The sequence below is a fragment of the Lepus europaeus genome, chromosome 5 (assembly GCF_033115175.1).
Source record: "Lepus europaeus isolate LE1 chromosome 5, mLepTim1.pri, whole genome shotgun sequence".
In the NCBI taxonomy this organism is placed as follows: domain Eukaryota; kingdom Metazoa; phylum Chordata; class Mammalia; order Lagomorpha; family Leporidae; genus Lepus; species Lepus europaeus.
The window spans coordinates 37,839,578-37,860,067 of NC_084831.1; the positions used below are offsets into that span (position 1 = coordinate 37,839,578).

General features: G+C 57.3%; 2 protein-coding genes across 5 annotated transcripts; one reads left to right on the forward strand and one right to left on the reverse strand.

The window, feature by feature from the left end:
- Window positions 1-1,861: 1,861 nt before the first annotated feature.
- TSPAN1 (tetraspanin 1) lies at window positions 1,862-6,553 on the forward strand. The gene is made up of 8 exons (XM_062193318.1): window positions 1,862-1,972; window positions 2,391-2,455; window positions 4,784-4,990; window positions 5,178-5,252; window positions 5,363-5,461; window positions 5,541-5,696; window positions 5,807-5,890; window positions 6,079-6,553. Exons 2-8 carry the CDS (start codon window positions 2,399-2,401, stop codon window positions 6,124-6,126), a joined length of 726 nt encoding a protein of 241 aa, XP_062049302.1. The 5' UTR covers window positions 1,862-1,972; window positions 2,391-2,398; the 3' UTR covers window positions 6,127-6,553.
- Window positions 6,554-9,064: 2,511 nt separating this feature from the next.
- On the reverse strand, window positions 9,065-17,512 carry POMGNT1 (protein O-linked mannose N-acetylglucosaminyltransferase 1 (beta 1,2-)). 4 transcript variants are annotated; one of them, XM_062191216.1, is made up of 22 exons: window positions 17,421-17,512; window positions 16,784-16,954; window positions 16,087-16,201; window positions 15,858-15,976; window positions 15,231-15,296; window positions 15,029-15,142; window positions 14,153-14,270; window positions 13,867-13,965; window positions 13,601-13,728; window positions 13,201-13,271; window positions 12,896-12,971; window positions 12,605-12,688; window positions 12,477-12,518; window positions 12,214-12,272; window positions 11,847-11,919; window positions 11,636-11,764; window positions 11,427-11,552; window positions 10,430-10,494; window positions 10,198-10,242; window positions 9,831-9,966; window positions 9,479-9,588; window positions 9,065-9,380 (listed from the first exon to the last, which is right to left on the reverse strand). In XM_062191216.1, the coding sequence occupies exons 2-22, from the start codon at window positions 16,901-16,903 to the stop codon at window positions 9,293-9,295; spliced, it is 1,983 nt and encodes a 660-aa protein (XP_062047200.1). In that variant the 5' UTR covers window positions 16,904-16,954; window positions 17,421-17,512; the 3' UTR covers window positions 9,065-9,292. The 4 variants fall into 4 exon arrangements, with proteins under 4 accessions (XP_062047200.1, XP_062047199.1, XP_062047198.1 ...); XM_062191215.1 differs by having other exon boundaries at window positions 13,601-13,722; window positions 14,126-14,270; XM_062191214.1 differs by having other exon boundaries at window positions 13,601-13,725; window positions 14,126-14,270.
- Between the last annotated feature and the right edge of the window lie 2,978 nt (window positions 17,513-20,490).

The window sequence follows — 20,490 nt, forward strand, 5'->3', positions numbered from 1 at the left end:
TATGACCTCGCACCCATCAACCTTTAGCCACTATACCTATAAATCTGCCTCCTGCTGCCCCTGCCCCTCCTCTTCCTCAAACCCAGACCAACGCCTCCTCACCTGTTCCTTACGGGAGCCAGCCCCACCCGCTTTCTTTAGTCTCATTCTGTCAGCATAAACAGTCTGCCTAGTGGTTGCGACTTGGACTCTGGGGCCAGAATGACTGGAATTCAATACTGGCGCTGCCACTTAAAAGCTGTGTGATCATAGTGAGTCCTTAACCTTTCTGTGCCTCCAGCTCACCATATATGAAATGGGATAAAAATAGTCAAGAGTATTGTGAAGGGGGGAGATACATGTAAAGCAACACGATCTGAATTATTATTGCAGTCTAATATTCTTAGCCCTTTCCTGTCTCTTCCGCTGCCTTCTCCCACCATAAACACAAAACAAATTTAAAAAAAAAAATCACCTCTTGGGGCCAGCGTTGTGGCATAGCAGGTAAAGCTGCCACCTGCAATGCTGGCATCCCATGTGAACACCGGCCAGTTCAAGTCCTGGCTGCTCCACTTCCAGACCAGTTCCCTGCTAACACACCTGGGAAAAGCAGCATAGGATGGCCCCTGCCACACATGGGAGACCTGGGATGAAGCTCCCGGCCCCTGGCTTCTGCCTGGCCCAGCCCTGGTGGTTGCAGCCACTTGGGGAGTACATCAACATATGGAAGACCCCCCCTTTGTAACTCTGACTTTCAAATAAATAAATCAAAAAAAAAAAAAGAAAGAGAAGAAAAAATTAAAAAAAGAAAAGAAAGGAAAACCCAATTGGACAAATGTCTTGAATGTAGACATTTGTTCTCCAGAAAATACCCATAACTGCACTGTTAACAAGAACAACAACAAAAATCCACGTCTCCCATCTCCTAACCTCTGGCTATGGTGCCTTCCTCCCTGACCTCTGGCTGTGCCCATCCCCTGACTCGCCAGAGCAGAGAGAATATCTCATTTTCAATCTCCATAACTATTCTGTTTTACAGACCAGGAAACGGGCCCTGCAGGGGCCACACAGTTCATAAGGACAGTCCCAGGACACTCAGCCCTTGGCTTGAGTGACCTGAAAGCCAGCACTTTCCCAGCACCTGTTTGCATCAACAGCGGTGGAGTGGACACTGGGACAGGCAGTGTTGGGGATGGCGGGCTATAGAACCCGGAGGTGACCCCTCTGTGCGACCATGGTGCCACCTGGTGGCAGGAAGCAAAGGGGGCGTACACAGTGCTGGGAGAAGACTGCAAGAGGGGATGGGAAAGGAGGGAGCGAGAGGAGAAAAGACAGGGGAAGAAAATGATGGAGAGTTTACGGTTTTGTGGAAAGAAGAGGACTAGACTGTCTGCCACTCAGAGGAGACAGCAGAAGCTATCAGAACTCGGTCATTTCCTTGAAGGCGCGCGCGTCTGTGTGTGCGCGCAGGCGCGCGCACGTGAATTCGAGAGCACTAGTAGGTGTTCCTGTGTGCACCTGTGCGTGTATTGTGGGAACACATTGGGCCTCCTGGAACAGCCGTGGCACCGTGCCAGGCGCGCGTGTCCGGGCAGATGCGGAGGAGGAGGCCGGTGCACACCTCGGGGGAGCACACGGAAGACCTGGGACACTTGTCCCATCCCCGGGCTTCGTCCCCAGATCAAGAGGGGCGTTGCCCGCGGGAGGCGTTGCCCAGTGTGGCCTGAGGCTGTTGTGGCTGTGGGGCTCGATCTCCAGGCAGCAGGGGGCAGCAGGGGCAAGAAGAGGCTGACCCGCCATGGGTGGGGCCGGCGGGCGGGCAGGAGGCGGCCTTTAAAGCGCCTGCCCCGTCCGCAGGTGAGCAGTGGTGTGTGAGAGCCAGCCAGGCCCTCTGCCTGCCACTCGGTGGCAGCCCCTGGAGCTAGCTGTCCCGGCCCTCCTGGAGCCTCAGCAGATCCCTCTCTCAGAACTCACAGCCAAGAGCCCAGAACAGGTGATGGCATAGGATAGAGAAAGTCCTCTAAAGCGATGCCCACCTGGAAACAGGTTTGGGGAGCTGGAAGGGCCATGGGCAGGGTCCTGGAAGAGTCTGGGGTTGCTTTGGGGGAGGAGCCCAGGCTACTCAAGTGCCAGAGGAGGGCAAGGAATGGCCTGCAGAGTGAGTCGGGCTTTGGGAGCCAGTGGGGGAACCTGGGGTGCTGGGGATCTCAGGGTGTCAGGTCTTGGTCAGAATAGCGCAGCAGGGGTGTCACCATGGGAACTGGGGAAAGTCCTGGGTCCAGATGCAGGGTCCAGCAGAGCCGGTGAGATGTGGGGTCCAGGATGCTGGAATCGGGCATGTCAGCGCCCAGAAGCCGGGGCCAACGCAGGGGCCCGGGCGAGGCCCTGCCTCACACGCGTCTGCCTCACAGGAGCCACCATGAAGTGCTTCAGCTTCATTAAGACCATCATGATCATCTTCAACTTGCTCATCTTTGTAAGTATGAAGGAGCCGCTCACTCTCCGAGCAGAGCCCGGGAAGGGAGGGGACCCCACACTGTCCTGCAAGCTTCTCCTTAAGAGTGGGGTGCAGAGTCGTCACCCCCCACCTCTCACCCCCAGTGCTGACTCCTAGTCCCAGCAGCAGCCAGGCTGCCACTCAAGGCCGGGAGTGTGAAGAAACTGGCGGAGAGGCTCCAGGTGCCCCCTTCCTTCCAGGAAGCTTCAGCTCAAGCTTTAGGGTCAGCTAGCAAGAGTGAGGCTCCCCTTCTCACAGGTATTGGGGGCCCAGAGAGGGGCAGGGCTTGCCTAGGTTCACCGAGTGCAGAAGCGTACGAGGGGCAGCTGACAGGAGAGAAGGCCCAGGTCTCATCAGAGCCAGGGATCTGTGTCAAGTGGCATTTATTCGTTCAACAAACCTTCCTGGACTAACTCTATGGCGGGATGCTAGGTAGGCAGATAAGCAAGCCCATTCTCTGCCCTCAAGGATCTCAGCTCTCCACTCCCATAAGTCAGCTGGACAACCCCAAGGCAGTATGTCTAGATTTAGCTCAGGGGCACGGGTAGCCCATAGGAGAGGCTTGAAGCCATTCTGCTTAGAGATTATTTCCTGGAGGAAATAGCTGAGGCTGGGAATTTGCACTGGGTGGGGGAGTTGTAAAATATGCAAAAAGGCCCAGAGGTAATGAAACCTGATATTGTTCAGAAAACTAGGAACAGATTGTATAGGGCAGGTTGGAGAAGCTGAGCAATGAGGCGTAACCCTGGAGATGGAGGTAGAGATAAGGGAAAATGGACAAAGTAGATAGGCCCAAGCCCTAGGATGGTGGCTGAGGGATAGCAGGAAGAGCAAGAGAGACCAGGGGTCCTGGAGATAATATCCGTATCCCTGGCATGAGCAGGGGCAGGAAGGGGATGCCCCCCGGGTAGCTGTGAGCCCCCTGGCTGGTGGTCTAGGAAGCCATGGGCGTGGGTGAGAGTGCTCAGGGAAAGTGGACTCCAGGAAAGGCACTGTTAGAGATAAGCAGACAAAGGGTCACCAGGAAGGAGGTGGAGAAGCAGCAGCAGTAAAGAAGGGAGGAAAAGCGAGAGTGAGATATCAGAGATGTCAACGAGGATAAGGCCCAGGGGGTCACCAGAGGGCTGGGAGCCTCGGGAGGGCGGTTCGGAGTGAGTGCAGTGAGAGAGACGGAGTACAGACTGCGGTGGAGGCTTGGGCTGAGGGTGGCTGGACTCTGGCTTTGGAGTAAGCTGTGGCCTTGGGCTCCTGTTGGCTGCCAGGAACCGGTTTTTACCCCTGTATGTGGTGCAGACAGTAAGATTCCAGGGATTTGGAGAGCAGGGGATCTGGCCTGAGGGGGTTAAAGGCAAATCCGGTTTGGTTTCTGTCCTCTGTTGTTCAGGCCTTGCCCTGCTGGGCAGAGCAGGGTAGGGCAGGCCCTAGGCTCCTTGAAATTCGACCCTGTGGGCTATAAGCCCAGCTTTCTGTCCTTGAGCAAACACACATGCACGCACACACGCACACACACAGGGGATCCAGGCACGGCCTGCCTCTTACTCCCGGTGCTAGCCTCGGTTTCTGTAGCGGCAAAGTGGGGACTGGGCACCGAGGTGTTGTCAGGCTGGTTCCTCCGCGGCAGCCTTGGGTTGGCAAGGCTCTGCTCTAGGAGCTGTGGGCACCGGGCAGGGACTGCCCCAGTCCCTCGGTGTTTCCTCTGACAAACAGGGCTAAGCCAGAGAGGCTATGACAGAAGCTGGGGCTGTGCTCCCCCTCTGGTGCCTTCAGCTCCCACTTGTGAGGCAAGGAGGCCTAGGCTGGATGAGGCCTGGCGTCTGATCCCCTAGGGGAGCCAAATGGGACCTCTGGGTGGGTGAGGCTGGCAGGTGTAAACCTCAGCCCCGCCTCTGTTACTATGGTGACTGTTGAGCCTGCTGGCTGCTACCACCCCTCTGCCTCCACCTATCAGAGGACAGAGGTGTTCTAGGCAAACACAGCCCAGGAAGGAAGAGGGGAACTGGGCCTTCTCACCTGCCTGTTTTGACTCCTAGCTATGTGGCAGCAGGAAGGGGAAGTCTTGCCCCCCGCTGCCGTTCTGCAGATATTTCTGGAACCCCTGGATCTCAGGTGTGCAGCCTGGTGCTGGCTGTGGTGCTCCAGCTCCCACATTTCTAGCTCGGAGGATAATTTCCCTCCCTAATGATGAGTTTTTAGACTCCTTGGCTAACCAAGGGGGAGGTTTCTCAGCTCCCATCCTCCTGACTCAACTGTGCTAGGGAGCTACTTGCCAGCCCTGCTTCAAGGCTGACCCGACTTCTCTGTCCCCAGCTGTGTGGTGCCGCCCTGCTGGCTGTGGGCATCTGGGTATCCGTCGACGGGTCATCCTTCCTGAAGATCTTTGGGCCGCTGTCGTCCAGTGCCATGCAGTTTGTCAACGTGGGCTACTTCCTCATCGCAGCCGGCGCTGTGCTGTTTGTTCTCGGTTTCCTGGGCTGCTATGGTGCTCATCGCGAGAGCAAGTGTGCTCTCCTGACGGTGTGTCAGACCCAGCTCCACAGTACCTTGACCAAGGGGCCCCTTGTCCCAGACACCAGGCCCTGGGGATGCCCAAACTTTAGGGGCCTCATCCAAGGGCCCCTGTGCCTCACTAGGATGGGGGAGGGGGTGGTTAGGGCTAGGAGGGCATAAGGGACTCTCTCTAAAACCCCTGTTCCCCACTCAGTTCTTCTTCATCCTCCTACTCATCTTCATTGCTGAGATTGCAGCTGCTGTGGTCGCCTTGGTGTACACCACGCTGGTGAGGCCCTGGGCTGGGGCAAGGGAGGAAGATGAGGCCAGGCCCTGGCAGCGGGCTGTGGCCTGGGAATGGCCCTCAGCCCCTAAGGACTGGCCTGCCCCCATCCCCAGGCTGAGAACTTCCTGAAAGTACTGGTAGTGCCTGCCATCAAGAAAGACTATGGTTCCCAGTCGGACTTCACCCAAGTGTGGAACAGTACCATGGAAGGGGTAAGCTGGGTTGAAGGAAGACTTGGGGGTGGAGAGAGGGAAACAAGGCCCCATTGACTCCCTGCAACCTTGTCTCCAGCTCAAGTGCTGCGGCTTCAACAACTACACGGATTTTAACGACTCACCCTACTACGTACAGCAGAATGCCTATCCCCCATTCTGTTGCATCAACAAGGTCAACGGCACCATCGAGGAACCTTGCACCGCGCAGAAGGCACAGGAGCTGGATGTAGAGGTGTGGGCTGATGTGGGGGAGTGGGGGCGACTTTAATGGCTTCCAAGTGGCAAGTGGGGCTGGCAGGTAGAGCAGCTGCCAACTGTGCATGCTCTCTCCTGTCCCTCAAGGGCTGCTTCAAACAGCTTCTGTATGACATCCGAACCAATGCAGCCGCCGTGGGTGGCGTGGCAGCTGGAATTGCAGCCCTGGAGGTAAGCGGGTGAGGAGCCTGAGGCTGGGATATCACCAATGGGTCCGGGCTGCTGGAGCCATGTCTGAGACCTCTCTAGAGGAGGCAGACTTCTTGCAGCACTGCAGGTAGGGTGCTGGGGAGGCAGGGGTCCAATGCTTCAGGGTCCCACTCACGTCCCCTTATTTCTCTCTGTTCTTCCCCCACCAGCTGGCCGCCATGATTGTGTCCATGTATCTGTACTGCAATCTAGAATAAGCCTGCTCCGCCATGCCACTGCTGTGCCACAGGAGACCCAAGAAGAGGCACTCTGGCGCTGCCAAGTGACAGTCACCTGGGTGCAGACAGAATCTGACAGTGCCACTTGGGCTGGGGTGGGCCTGCTCTTGCTGCTTGGGGCCAGGGGCTAAATAGGGACCACCCTTTTAGGCTCAGCCTCTCCCTGTCATAGGTGGAGTCAGGGCCCACCTGTTCCAGAGCCTCTAAGGTAGCCAGTTCTTTCCTTCCCCCCGCTGTTTCCTAAACCCTTGACACCCTCTTAGGCCAAGGCAGGTTCTTGGTGATCCCAGTACTTTGCTGGGGGGAGAGAGAAAGGCACTTGAGAGCGGGCGTATTACAAATCAGCAGAGTTATGGGGCGGCTGTGGAGAAGGCTCTTCGGAGCTCATAAACCAACCAAATGTTCACATCTGGACTTGGACTCTTCCTTGAGGACAGGGGCTCAATCGGGCTAGCTGGCTTCAGCTTCTGGTGGGGCTGGCGACTCAGAGGCCCCTGGAAAGCCAGCAGAACAGCATGGGGTACAGATGGCTGGTTCTCCTCTCCATCTGGGTCCCAGGCCTGGGAAGGAGCCCAGGAGGGCACTGAAGGAGTGAGGGCTGAGTCAGTCTGCCTTCTTATAATGTGAGGACTTTGACCTGGAAACTTCCCCTCCTGAGAGGGGGCACTGGACTGGAAAGCTATGAAAATAACAAGCTTGTGCCCAAGTCCGGGAGCAGTGCCCAGAATTAATACCAGGACAATAGGAAAACGTCACTCCTGTGGTTCTAGGAGCCTCCATCAGGGGGTCCAGCCTGCCTACCCTTCCCACTCCAAGCCCCAAGTCTGTCCCTGCTTTGGGGCTCTCTCAGAACACCATTTATTCTTTGGTACCAGTCTGCCTGATGCTCTCCAGACCTGATCTCTCATTTAGTATATACTTACTTATTTACTTGAGACAGAAAAGGAGGGACCGAGAGCGCCCATCCACTGATTTATTTCCCAAATGCCTGCGATGGCTGGAGTGGGGAACTCCAGGCTCCTCCTGCTGCCTCCTACGGTCTGCGTGGGCAGGAAGCTCGTTTCAGGAGTCGGAATCAGGAACCAAATCCAGACGCAGGCGTCTTAACTTCTAGGCTAAACGTCCACTCCCTGAACGGTTGTAGCCATCTGTCCACTCGGGGTGAGGAAGCCGGGGCTCCGGAAGGCTGAGCACACCCTGGCCCCACAGCCCTTGGTGAAGACTCTGGAGCCTAATGTGGTCCTGACGAAAACGGTGACAGTTTTACTCCAGGGCACCTGGCCAGAACGCCCCTGCTGAGCCTGGAGACAGCACTGAGGATGGCTGTGGTGGGAAGGCACATTAGTGCTGGTGACTGAAGCCCAGGCTGACAGACCAGCGACCCCCACCCCGCTTCCTGCTCGCTGGGCTTTTCCGGGGCAGCCCAGAACTATCACCCCCTTGCTAGGCCTGAGCCACCTGGCCAGTCACACAGCCTAGGGCCAGTCCATGAGGCCTACTAGAGTGCTGGCCAGTTAGAGGGATTAGCCCACCTCAGCCCTCGCCTCCAGTCTGTGCCCCACTTGCTCCCCAACTCCCAGCACCTGTGTGGAAGCTGTAGGGCATGTTTGCCTAGGGCGGGCCTCCACCCCATCACCCTAATTGCTCCTCTACCCGGCTGTCCAATGCCACCTTGAACACTATCTCTAGCGCTAGCAAACACTGAAGGTGGCAGGAAATGTTCACGCCAAACACTGCCTGTGCTGTCGCCAAGCTGGGCACCAGGCACCAGGCGAGGCGGCAAGGGCAGGGAGCAGGTAGGAGGGCGGGAGTTTCCGTGTCCCTGGCCGAGGCTCCAACACAGTGAGGCAGGCAGGCCCCTTCTCAGGAGGTGATCTTCAGTGCACCGTCCTCAACCGGAGTCCTCCGCCAAGCTCCAATGTCACGTCCTCTGACTCGGGCCATCCTGCGTGCTGCCTCTGGACAACCTCGTCCATTCTCTGGTGCTTCCATGACCATCTCCCTCAGAACTCCCTGCCCGATGAGTCACTGGCTATGGGAATCTGATAAAAACCATGGCCCCTTTCTCCAGAAAAATGCCCAGATATGGAATTCTGCATACCAAGAGTCTGACTGGCCACAGCCACGCCACTCTCTGCAGCCCAAGCCTGGCCTCCTGACTGATGCCCACTTAGTCCCGTCTCATTCACTTCCTTGCCACCCCCACCAGCCTCACCTCTCGCCCACTCCCTCCCCGACCTCCAAGCAACCCTTTTTTGTTCTCTCCTGCTTCAGTTCTGAGGACAAGTGCCTGGTTGGGCAGGAACCAGCCAGGTGGTTAAACAGAACGGAAGGTGGTGTGTGGGATGGCTGCTCCAAACTCAGCCCAAGCAGGGCGGGACCACAAGTCACGCTGTTCAGGGGTGGAACCTGGGGAAAACCTTGGTGTTTGAGACTTGAGCATCCCCTGGTGGCCGAATGGCCCCAAATGGAAGATGAGCCCTGTAAGAGGGGGCAGCAAGAAGAACTCAACTGTCCATCAAGATTAGTCTCTAGCTGACCCACCTCCACCGCTCACCGCACACACACAGCCACGAAACACATCCCAAGAGGTTTTCTCCTTTTTTAATCAATGACCGCCTTCTCCAGCTTTGGAAAGCTGGACAAAGAGGAGGCTGAGAGGAGGCCTGGTCCAGTGTCTAAGGGTCTCTGAGCGAGTCTGTGTCAGCAAACGGGCCCCAGGTGGACCTGTCCACGGGCTGGGCCCCGCGGTTTCCTGAGTAAGAGCCGGCCCCACCCGCAGGGCAGCACACCAGCCCGGGAAGGAATCAAGGCCCGCAGGACAGTCAATAAATAGGTTAGATTCTGAGCCAGGCTTGGGGAGAGGGCACACAACAAAGGGCAGGAGCAGCTGTCCAGGATCCTGGAGATTCCCAGGCACTTTCCTGGCCTTCTCCAACAAGGAAGTAAATAAATAGACCTCCAACTCAGCAACGTGGGTGTTGGAGCAGGAGAACCCTCTCCTCGGAGTTAGTAATTAAGTCTCATGTTAAAAACAAACCAGCCCCAGCCCCTACCAGCATCTATAAAATCCTACAGGATGGGGTGAAGGGCTAGCCTGCCTGGGGGTACACAGTACCCAGCCTGCAGGGTCCTGGACGGGGTCTCATGTCTGTTCTGCGGCTCCCGGGGCTGCCTCCTCCTTTGGGGGTGGCTCCAGGAAAATTGGGGTGACCGATGGTGGCTTCTTCACTCTGCACAGAGAATATGAGAATTACATTCAGGGAAGAGGTCACCGGCCGCCCCCCAAATCCGCGAGGCCCCCATTCCCCATGGCAGATGAATTACTCACGAGTAGGGGGAGGCTGGGACCCCCACCACCAGGAAGTGGTTCTTCTTGCGAAACAATCTCCATAGACCCCGGTGGTTGCCACGCACATCTAGGTCCCAGATATGGAGGCACTGGGCCGGTGGGGGAGACAAGGGTTAGAGAGCCAGGGGGAGGAGCCCAGGGACCCTTCAGCCTAGCAGCCACCTCAATTTGCAAGAGGTAGCACCTTTGGGACATGGATTTGGACAAAGGGGTATGGGAGATGGGTTCTGAGAGTATAAAGAGAAGGTTCTGAGACTGAAGTTTCCAAAACAAAGGCTCCCTGTATCTTGGGGGAAGGGGTACTCATGGGATGGGCGTGGTGCTGGGGCACCTTGGCAAGCTGGGTCCAGGTGATAAAGTCATCATCTTTCTCCATTCGGATAAAGGCCACGTACGTGCGCCCCTCTGTATCAGGCAGGAAAGAGTCTTCACACGGGTTCTTGCTGTGGTCTAGAACCTCGGCCTCACTGCAGTGGGGCGGGGAAGAACAAGGCCAAGGCAGGGCCCTCGTCAAGAGGACGTCCCCGCGGGGCCCTGGGCTTGGTGCAGTGCTCTGCTGTCACCATCTTGACATTCCTCATTTTGGACCCGAGGGCCTCGCCTTTCACTGTGCACAGGCCTCGCAAATTATAGAGTCCCGGCCCCCAGTATTCGACTTTTCAATCCCTCCTCCACATTCCAGGTGCCCCAGGTCGTACCTGAGCAGCCTGTGAATTTCCACTTCATAAGCTTCCTTCTTCAGACTGAAGGGGAGGGAGACATGGGTCAGGGGGCAGGGCAAGCCCTCGGGTCCCATGGGTAGCACTGGGGAAAGCAAAGGGTCACACAGGAGTTGTGGGGAGCAGGGCTGGGGTAAACACACAGGCCCGGGCTTGGGAAGGACTGGTCCTCCGATCTAAACTCCTCCCCCTTGCTGCCGCCAGCCCCCACCTGTCCACGTTCCTGAGCTGGACACCTGGAACCGTGTTGAACTTGTGCTTCTTGAAGTAGGCCTCCTGGAGCGGGTGTGAGGGTGCGAATCAGGACTCCACATTGTCCGGCTCACACCTGCTCAGCACCCACCCACAGATGAAGTACTGGGCTTCGAAGGGGCCCCTGCCCTTCCTCCCGCCTCCCCGCTGTCTTTGCAGCAGCCTTGCCACGCTCTGACCACCTTGCACTTGGTCTCCATCCCAGCTGAGAGCACAGGCTACCCTGGTGCTGGTCCCTGTTCCCACTGGTTCTCCCTCAGCCTGCTGCTCTTCCCAGAGCCAGAAACAGGCCCCAGAGGGCAGTGACAGCTGGGCTAGGCAGGAAACGGCTTCAGCTCAGGTACTGAGGTGACCTGAGGGTAGTGTCCTGCCCCTCTCTGAGAGTTGAGTGGGGCTGTGATATTCGCTGATCTCTGAGGGACCTTCTGGCTTCCAGGAGGTTCCAACTGGACTGTCTGATCTTTTGGTCTGGGGCTATCTCAAGGCCCCCGTTGCTATAACTGGGCAGTGGCCCCCCGACAAGGCCAGGTGGGGTGTGGGGGCCTGGGAGATCTCCCTGTCCACTCCTGGCTGAGGCCTGGCCCTGGTGTTTGCAAGGACAAGGGAGGGCACAGCCTGTAGGGCTGGACCGGTGCCTGGAGGCAGAAATACCCACTCCACGCCCAAGTCTAGTGCTAAGAATAGTCCTAATAAAAATACTCCCAGCTAACTCACCAAATGCTTCTAACTCAGAGCTTTTATATACATTAACTCCTCTAGGCTTCATAGCCTCATAACCCTATGAGGTAGGCAGTTTTTCCATCTTCATTTTACAGATAAGGAAACTGAAACCGAAGCAGGGTAGAGACTTCCGCCAGGTGACATGGCTAGTAAGTGGTAGGGCTGGGACTGCTCCAGAGTCCACGCCCTCGACCACTGTGCCCGCTCCCTGCCTCCCTGCCCCCCTGCCCACTCACGTGGAAGTAGCCGTTCATGTTGAGGCCAACGATGCCGAAGTGGTAGGATCGGGAAACGTCGGGGATGATGCACTCCCGGCCGCGGCGCTGCTCAGGCATCCGCATCCACATGTCCCAGTCCCAGAGCTGGGCCGCGGGAGGTGACGCAGGTGAAGACGCTGTGAGCCGTAGGAGCCGCCCGTGCCCGCTCTCCCGACCCTGCCCGGTACCTTTTCTGGTGTCGGCCACTTGGGCTCAAGCTCCTCCTTGTACAAGGATCTCCTGAGCACCCAGCCCAGCCCAGGCATGGTCTCCACGCGGTACAACAGTGCTGGGTCTTCAGCCGTGTGTTCGTATCCCTGGGGACAGGGGGCCATAGTGGGAGGCATTAGCTCCAGGCCCACACTAACTCCCCTGCTAACTACTGGCCACCCAGTCTACCTGGTCATTCCAGGCAGAGATGCAGTACAGGCTGTCATCCTCCTCCAGCAGGTGGATGGACTGGCTCAGGAAACTGAGGGAGGCAAGGCCCGGGTGTTCAGAAGGGGCAAGGACAAGCCCAGTCACACGGGGTCATGGGAAGAGCGGGAGCTCGAATCCCTAGCATCTCTCCAATCGTCCTTTCTACCTCCTACTCGGGCCCCAACACCTGCCAATCGACATCGGCTCAGGCTTTTTCCCCACTTCTGAGCTCGTCTCCTCCAGAAAGTTCTCCAAGATACTTCATCGCCTTCTTCCATGGAGACCCAGCCAAGCAAAGGGGCCCCAGGCAGGTTACGGGAGCTACAAGGGAGGAACGCCCCCTCACCTGAAAAAATCCACGGCAATGTCCAGGTCCTCTTCCAGAACCACAGCAAACTTGGCCTCCTGCAGGGGCAGGGGGACACCATGATCCCAAGGGGGCCTCTCCCCTCTTGTGGTCTCCACCCCACTTCACATGTAGCACTATTCCCATTTTCCAGATTGAAAGGATGAGTCCGGGTGAAGGGGAGAGCCTGCTAGGTAACAGGCCAGGAACTTCCAACCACATTTCCTCTCCCCAGGCCCAAGGGTTGTTCCCTTAGCACTCACCGGGAACAGGTTGAAAGTGGCAGTGAGGCTGGCCTTGTAGTGCTGGGTGGGGAGCGGGAAGAGGCACATGAGCTCTGGGCAGGGTGGGGGCCGTGTGTGTGCCGCTTCTACCCCTGCCCAGGCAGTACCTGAGACACGCGGGCATTCTTGATGCTGATGGGAGTGTGCTGGATGCCACGCAGACCAAACAGCGCCACCACATCCATGGGTTCCTGGGGGAGGTGCAGCCGCTCATCACCCTGGGAAGCCTCTTTTACCCCGCCTACCTCTGGGGCCACCCCCACCCCGGGCGTGACAAGCCCTTGGCCTCTCTCTGCCTTGCCTGGGTTGTGTCCTTGGCTGGTCCTTTGTGATCACTGCTGCTCACCACCAGCAACCCTGTGTTCTGCTTAGCCCAGGGGCCCCCAAGCCCCACTCACCTCATAGTAGCCGTCGATGAAAACTGTGATCATCTGTGGAGACACCCCCTGGGCTGAAAGCAGAGAGCGCAGCATCCTGGGGAGCCCGGGGATGTGTTAGGGCCTCTCTGCACTCCCAGCTCAGGGCTGCCCTGTGCTGATGGAGGTACCCAGATACCCATGCTTACCCATATAGACGAAAGGGCCAGGAACCTGTCGCCTTCCTGCCCGCCTCAAGGGTTCCTCCCGCAGGCAGGTGAGCTAAGCACCCTCCCACCTGCCAAGCACCCTCCTGTTCATGCTGGGCATAGCCACTCCCGGCTCACCTGTACAGGTAGTTGGGTCGGTTTCCTGCAATGACAGCCACTGGCACATTGAGGACCTTGTTGTCTGGGAGCTGTGGGAGACACAGCTGTTAGCTCTTGCCTTATCTTCCCTTCAAACTGGGTCCCCCACCTGGGAGAAGGTCCTGGGGCAATGGGAGGGACTCCAGAGTAGACTGGCAGGGGCAGAGATCCTCCCTGGCCCGGCCGCCACATCCTCTGCCCACCTCCAGGCCCAGAACTTGCTCACATGGCTGGCCCCTTCCCCACCAGCCTGACCTTCAGGGCTCAGGATAAATCCTCTGCTCAGGCTGGGGTGAGGAACGCCCAGCCTGCATCTCTGCGAAGGCCCCTTGCTAAGCCTGGAAGGAGTCCCAGCCTCACGGCCCGGGGCCTCGCTCACCGGGTCAGGGCTGAACTCGATCGGGGTGGGGTCCTTGCAGCTGCACACGCTCCCGTATCCCTCGACTTTGCTGCAGAAGCGCCGCCGGCGCCGGTTCAGCTCCGTGTCTGCCCAGTGGCACTCTGCTTCTAAGAGAGGAGGGGGTGGCAGGATGGAGCATGAGGCCAGCGAGGTTTGGAGAGCCCCAGGGTACAGTCCAGAGAATCAAGCCCCAGAAAGAAGATCCAAAAGCCACTGCCCCAGAGCCTGGCCCCCTCGAAGCCCACCTTCGGCTGAGCTCAGCGGTACATCTGTCTTCAGCAGGACTGGGTCCCCCCAGGAGGAGAGGGCAGGCGACTTGGAATGCTTCTCCCCAAGCACAGGACCTGGCAAGGCAGGAAGGAGTGGTCACCGCGAGCGCAGACTTGGCCTTGCGGCTTTTTCCCCGCTCCTGCCCGCTTCCATCACCCACGGTCACTGGCTCCCATCTGCCCCCACCCCACCCCATCTCCTGGGCTGCTGCTGCTCCGGGGCCCTCGATACAACCCGGCGGACAGCCTGCGGGGCCGGCACCTCCTTTTCGTCCCACGAAGGCCCAGGTGTCCCTCCAGCCCAGGGCCGGGCCGGCCTGGCTGCCCAGGCTCCTCAGCAGAGCCTTGGCTGTGTCCTTGAGGTGGAAGGAGCCCTCGTCCTGGAGGACCAGAGAAGCCTGTCAGCCTGGCACAGCTCCGGGAGACCAGAGCCCCAGCTATGTACTGCGCACTGTGTAAAACCTTCTACTTCCATGAGCCCATTAAACAGCCACAACAACCCAGGACGGTTACTCTATTTCAGCAAACTCAAGTCTTAGATTCTGAGGATCACCCGAGGGCACCTGGCCAGTAAGTCCTTAGGTGGTCTGCACCTCTTTGCCCTTTCCTCTGTCTTCTTTTCCCACCATCTCCTCCTCTCTTCTCTCCTTCGGTTCCAGCACCACGGGGCCTTTGCACTTGCCACTCTTTCTGCCTACAACACTTCCTCCAGATAGTCACCTGGTTCACTCCTCACTTCCGCCAGCTCTCTGCTCAGGTATCATCTGTTTCCCTTTCTAAAATGCACCCCCTCATCTCCCTTGCTTTATTTTCTTCTTCATGTAGGTAATGACTTCCTGACATTATGCATTCCTTTATTTGGCTTTTTTGGCTGAACTCGTCCTGCTGGAGTGTTAGCTCTGTTGGGACTCGGTCCTGTTTCTCATGGCAGCTCCTGTGCCCAGAGCAGAGCCTGGCACACAGCAGGTGCTCCATAATTACTCGCTGATTGAATGAAAACGACAATGCTGTGGTTGGAACCCGAGTCACCGTCCTCCAGAGGCTCCTCCCACTATGCCCTATGCAGGGTGGAGCACCCAGGGCCAGGAACAGGGTTGGACCTGGGGCGCAACAGCTGGGGCCAGGGCAGAACACTGACCTTGACGGTGCAGATGAGCACCCGGCCAGGTGCCACCATGTTGAGGAACAACACCATGGCCTCGTCCTCATGAGGTGAGTACGTGTCGAACACGCGCTTTGCCATCACATGGCCCTGGCAGGGGACACAGCCTCCGTGAGTCTCGTCACCAAAAGGAGAGCCCAGCTTCAGTCCCCTGGGTCCCCCGCCCCCAGAACCTCACCGTGGCCTGGTTGAGGACGATGACATGGATGCCCCTGCCTTGCTCCCGGGCCTCATCCTCCAGCACCTACCCGGTGGCAGACACAAAGTCCAACTCGTGATTCCGGCGTTTAAGGCGCCTCTGTCTCACCGGCATTTAAAACGGCAGCTGCAGGAAACCTCTGGTCCCGCCTCTGCCTCTGCCTCTGGTCACCCGGCGCCCCTTTATCACAAGACGTCACATCTTTCTGCAAATCTCCCCGCCCTGACTTCCACAGCTCCTGGGGCCCCGGACTGTTTGCTATCACAACCCTCCGTTAGACGGAGCCCTGCAAGGCAGGACTAGGGCTGATGGCCAGGGCTGGTGCCCAGCACAAGGCTATGACCCAAGAAGGGGGCAGGGAGTGGTTATGAAAGACGTAAACCAAAGCAATAACTGCTTCCTAATGCCAATATCACGTTTGAGATCCTATTACCCATAAGGCATTGCACACACTCTTCAGTACATCTAAACAAACAGAAATCATTAGTCCCAGCCTACAGATGTGGAACTGAGGGTCCGAGACTCAAGACAGCCAGAAACGGGCAGAGGTGCACACTGCACCCAGCTGGAGGGTCCCACAGCCCCGTGGAGTGCAAGGCCTCTCACCGTGGTGCCATCCACGGCCACGTATACTTTGCTGCGACTGGAGTACACCTCCACGTCCAGGACTCGCCGGGGACTGCTGCCTCTGCGCCGTGGTGGCTCCAGGCGGCCCAGGGTCTCATCTGTGGGGTGCGACACGCAGAGAGATGGTCTCCTTGGCAGGCACACCCCTTGGGATCTGCCTGCCACTCGAGCTGTGAGACCCCCTACCCCATTCTCAGCCTGGCCCCACCGTAGTCTTGCTCTGGCTCCAGGTCTTCATTGGCTTCGCTGATGGCTCGCCGAGTGTCCAGGATCAACTTGATGTTGACAATGACAGTCACCAGTAGGAAGAGCACAGCCCCTGTCTGAGGGGAGGGGTGGGGATAAGCAGGAGGAGCTCCGGATCACAGACAGTCTTCCTCAAACGAGGTCCTGGCTACACCAGGACACAGGCACAGGTCCTGGCACCTGCCTCTGCCTCTGTCCGCCCAGCTCTGTTCCCCAGACCAGGGCCTACTTTCACAGCCACCTCCTTCAAGAAGCCTCCCCTGAGCTGTCTCCCTCCATCGGGTCCCTCCCTACCCAGAGGTCCTGTGTTTTTCCATTTGAAGCCTTGATTTCCTTGGTCCCCTCCACAGTTAGTGCTTAGAGACAGGGCCAGGCCCAGAGACCCAAGCTGAGGATCAGAAGACCCAAGTCCTAGCCCTGAGTGCCGGACAGGTGTGTGTCCAGGGCCACACCTCCCTGCTTGGACCTCCCAGTGCTTCCGCCAGAAGCCTAGAAAGCGGCCCTTAGGTTCCGATTCCAGAACTCTCGGTCCAAACCACTACCTGGTGGGGACATGACAGAGAGAGGCTGCCCCACTGCCCCTCCCGGCTAGGAGTGGCCAGGGTGGGTCTTGGGGCCCACAGCCTAGGCTGGGGGAAAGCCGGGAGGGAGCTCCATACCTGGCAGAACCTGCGCAGGGCCCGCTGGTTTGTCAGTTTATACTTCCAGGTAAGATACCAGCTCCGCTTCTTCCGAGCCCCAAAGGGCTTGACCAGGGGGCTGGACTTCCAGTCGTCCATGCTGGATTAGGAGGGTTACTACTGTCCAGGCCAGCCCATGACTTCAGCAATCTGAAGGGACCAGAGGTCACATGGGGTAAGGTGCTCCTCGCCAAGTCTGACACCTTCTGCAGAGCAGGGGAAGGCGGGGCCCTCCCAGCAACTCACATCCACGCTGTGTGACCTGGGGAAAGTGCCTCAACTTCTCTGGGCCTGGCACGGAACCCCTGGGAGGGAATTGGAGCACCTGGCAATTCCCTGGGGCTGGGCAAACTATCTGAGTCAGAGCTGCTCGGCGCCCTAGGAGTGCAGGCCGAATAACCAGCTCGCGAGGTTCATCGGCACCTAAAGGGCCCAAGTCCCAGGCCTTTCTAGGGGTGGGCAAAGAACAGCGACCTCCCCCGCCCATTGCAATGGTCCACTCTCACTCCATCCCATCTGGCCCCGCTCCCCGCGCGGGACTCGGGGCCGCCCGAGGGCTCAGGGCCCCTGCCTCGGCCGCGCCGCCCGCCCCGGACCCCCGCCCGGAGGCACTCACGGCTCAGGGCCCCCGGGGCCCCACTCGGGCCCCTCTCGGGCCCTCACAGCTCGGCCCGGCGCGCCGCGGCCTCCGCCTCCTCCATGCCGCTCGCGGCCCCGCCCCGGCCCGCCCCCCCGCTTCCGCCGCCGCCGCCGCCGCCGCCGCCGCGGGGTGAGAGGGCGGCGGGCGGCGCTTAGGGCGGCGGCGGGGCGTCTGCGGGCGGCGTGCGGGCCGCGGACTCAGGCCCTGCCGGTGGGCTCGCGGCGGGGCGGCGGGTAGAGGGAGCTGGGCCGGGGCGGCGGCTCCCCGGCTGATTCCAGCCAGAGCGCGACACCTTGGAGCAGGTGGCGGCGAGCCAGGGTCGGGGACAGCAGGCCCCGAGCGCAGCCCGCCTCTGTCCCCGCCCATACCCCTGCTGGGCACGCACACGGCCGTTGGGTGCGAGCGGGCATTAAAAACTGGGTTCTACCTCCGTTCTGGGCATTTTCCTGTTAACTCCTTGAATTCCACCACAACCCCATGAAGGAGGCAGTACTCATAACCGTATGAGAAAGAAAATGAGGCCCGACGACCCAAAGGTAGGAGAGCTGGAATTGGATGGAACCCCTGCGGCAGGCTCCAGATCCCGCCGTGAGCCACTGCGCTGTGTACCACTACACAGTCATTAGAAAGCTGTGAGGCTTAAATGAGATAATACATTAAATAAAGCGCCGTGCCTCATCCGAGTTTTAGATTCAATGGTGTGGAGGAGGGCAGGATTTGGGCACACAAGTTTCTAGGTGATGGAGATGCGTCTTTGCAGTGACTGGGTAGCCATACAATCCCGCTATGTTTCAAGACAAGCTTCACTGTTCCCTGCGGAATGGGCCCAAAGAGGGCAGAGGCAGCCAGAAGAGCGGTTGAAGTGTTCTGAGCTCTCCATATTCCCATCTGGCCCCAGAATGGTTGGGATGGTGCTGCCTTAGGAATTGAGGCCATGAGTGACTTTGCCCAATATGTATTAGAGTGAGAAGAACAACCCCAACACATGTGCTTTTTAAAAATATTTTATTTATTTATTTGAAAGGCAGAGTTACAGAGAAGCAGAGGCAGAGAGAGAGAGGGAGAGAGGTCTTCCATCCACTGGTTCACTCCCCAGATGGCCACAATGGCTAGAGCTGGGCCGATCCAAAGCCAGGAGCCAGGTGCTTCTTCCAGGTCTCCCATGTGGGTGCAGGAGCCCAAGCACTTGGGCCATCCTCCACTGCCTTCCTGGGCCATAGCAGAGAGCTGGATCAGAAGTGGAGCAGCCGGGACTAGAACCAGTGCCCACATGGGATGCTGGCACTGCAGGCAGCAGCTTTACCCACTAAGCCACAGCAAGGGCCCTACATGTGCATTTTTAAAAGGTCTCTCAGGGTGCCTCCCGGGCCCTCCTGTCTTCAGCATCCCTCTTCGCAGAAGATCCCAATCTATCTCATGACCTCTGCTATCACTGCTCTTCCCGAACTCACATCTGCAGTGCTAGCGTGTCCACTGAGCTGCAGGCTGCCCTGTGTCCAGCTGCCTGCTGGAGTCATCTCCCACTCCCAGATCTTTAGGTTCACTTCCTTGGTGAGTTGCATCAAGCTGAACAGCTGGGAGTCACCGTTGACGCCTTGTTTCTCGCCTGTGACAGGCCAGTTCAGAAATGTTTGTTCACAGGTTTGGCCCGGCACAGTGGGTTACGCTGCCACCTGTAACCCTGTGGGTATCCCACAGGAGCACCTGTTAGAGTTCCAGCTGATCTGCTTCCAATCCAGCTCCCTGCTAATGCACCTGGGAAACCAGTGGAAGATGGCCCAAGTGCTTGGGCCTCTGCCACCCACATGAGAGACCAGAATGTTCCAGACTCCTGGCTTCAGCCTGGCCCAGCCCCAGCTGTTGTTGCCATTTGGAGGGTGAACCAGAAAGATGATATTTTTTGCGCTCTCTAACTCTGTCTTTCTAATAAATACATAAATTAAAAAAAAATAGTTTGCTCCCAAGGCTGGTACTTGGTAGGCACTCCATCGTATTTGTTAAAATCATTCATTTGATTTTTGAACAAAAGTTTATTGAAAATTACTATAAATAAGTTAATGTAATCCTATCAATCATACCTCCTAAACAGCCTTCCATTGTGGTCTAATTCTCTAACCTCACAAGGCCCTGACTCAAGCCATTTTCAGTCTTTTGTCTTCCAACTAGTCTCCTTGATTTTTATCCTTCTAATCCTTTCTCCCTGCTAAATGCAAAGTAAATTTTCAGAAAGGCAAATGTTTTGCCAGTCTCTGATTTAAAACCTTCCCACTGGGACCCGTGTTCTGATCCAGTGTGGATTCCATAATGGAGTGGATGGAAGATCTCTGCCTCTCCTCCTCTCTCTATTGCTCTTTCAAATAGATAAATGCTTAAAAAAGAGAGAGAGGGAGAAAAGAAAACCCCTTTCACAGAAGAAAAAAAAAAACTTTAAGAAAACTTAAATTACAAAGGATACAATCATATGAACTAGAAATAATGATGGAAATATGTAGAGTCATGGAGAAAGGTATCTGTAGTTATCTCATTAGGAAGCCAATAGACAATGTTTAATAGTAGGAAGTGGTGGGGCCAGTGCTGTGGCATAGCAGGTAAAGCCATGGTCTGCAGTGCTGGCATCCCATATGGGCGCCAGTTCGAGTCCCAGCTGCTCCACTTCCAATCCAGCTCTCTGCTATGGCCTGGGAGAAAGCAGTAGAAGATAGCCCAAGTCTTTGGACCCCTGCATCTATGTGGGAGACCCGGAAGAAGCTCCTGGCTCTTAGCTACGGATCATCCCCAGCACCAGCTGTTGTGGCCAACTGGGGAGTGAACCAGCAGATGGAAGACTTCTCTCTGTGTGTAACTTTGTATTTCAAATAAATAAATAAATCTTTTTTAAAAATTAGGAAGTGGTGCTGTTAGCCTATTTGTTGTTCAGAGTGTACATACCAGGAAAAAAAAACTAAAAGTGGTTGCCTCTAGGGAGTGGGGCCTGGAGGTGTGAAAGGGAAGGGCCAGGACACCTGTCTACAAGGTAAAGCCTTCTGTAACCATGGGCTGGAGTTGC

Bases quoted from the DNA above. Each gene is read 5' to 3' on its own strand.
- POMGNT1 (XM_062191213.1), bottom strand. From the start codon at position 16,903: ATGGACGACTGGAAGTCCAGCCCCCTGGTCAAGCCCTTTGGGGCTCGG. The intron at 16,202-16,783 runs GTATGGAGCTCC...CCCTCCCCTCAG, and splicing joins CCCTGCGCAGGTTCTGCCAG to ACAGGGGCTGTGCTCTTCCT. The intron at 9,381-9,478 runs GTGAGTAATTCA...TTCTCTGTGCAG, and splicing joins GTCCCAGCCTCCCCCTACTC to AGTGAAGAAGCCACCATCGG.
- TSPAN1 (XM_062193318.1), top strand. From the start codon at position 2,399: ATGAAGTGCTTCAGCTTCATTAAGACCATCATGATCATCTTCAACTTG. The intron at 2,456-4,783 runs GTAAGTATGAAG...CTCTGTCCCCAG, and splicing joins TCTTCAACTTGCTCATCTTT to CTGTGTGGTGCCGCCCTGCT. The intron at 5,697-5,806 runs GTGTGGGCTGAT...CTGTCCCTCAAG, and splicing joins CACAGGAGCTGGATGTAGAG to GGCTGCTTCAAACAGCTTCT.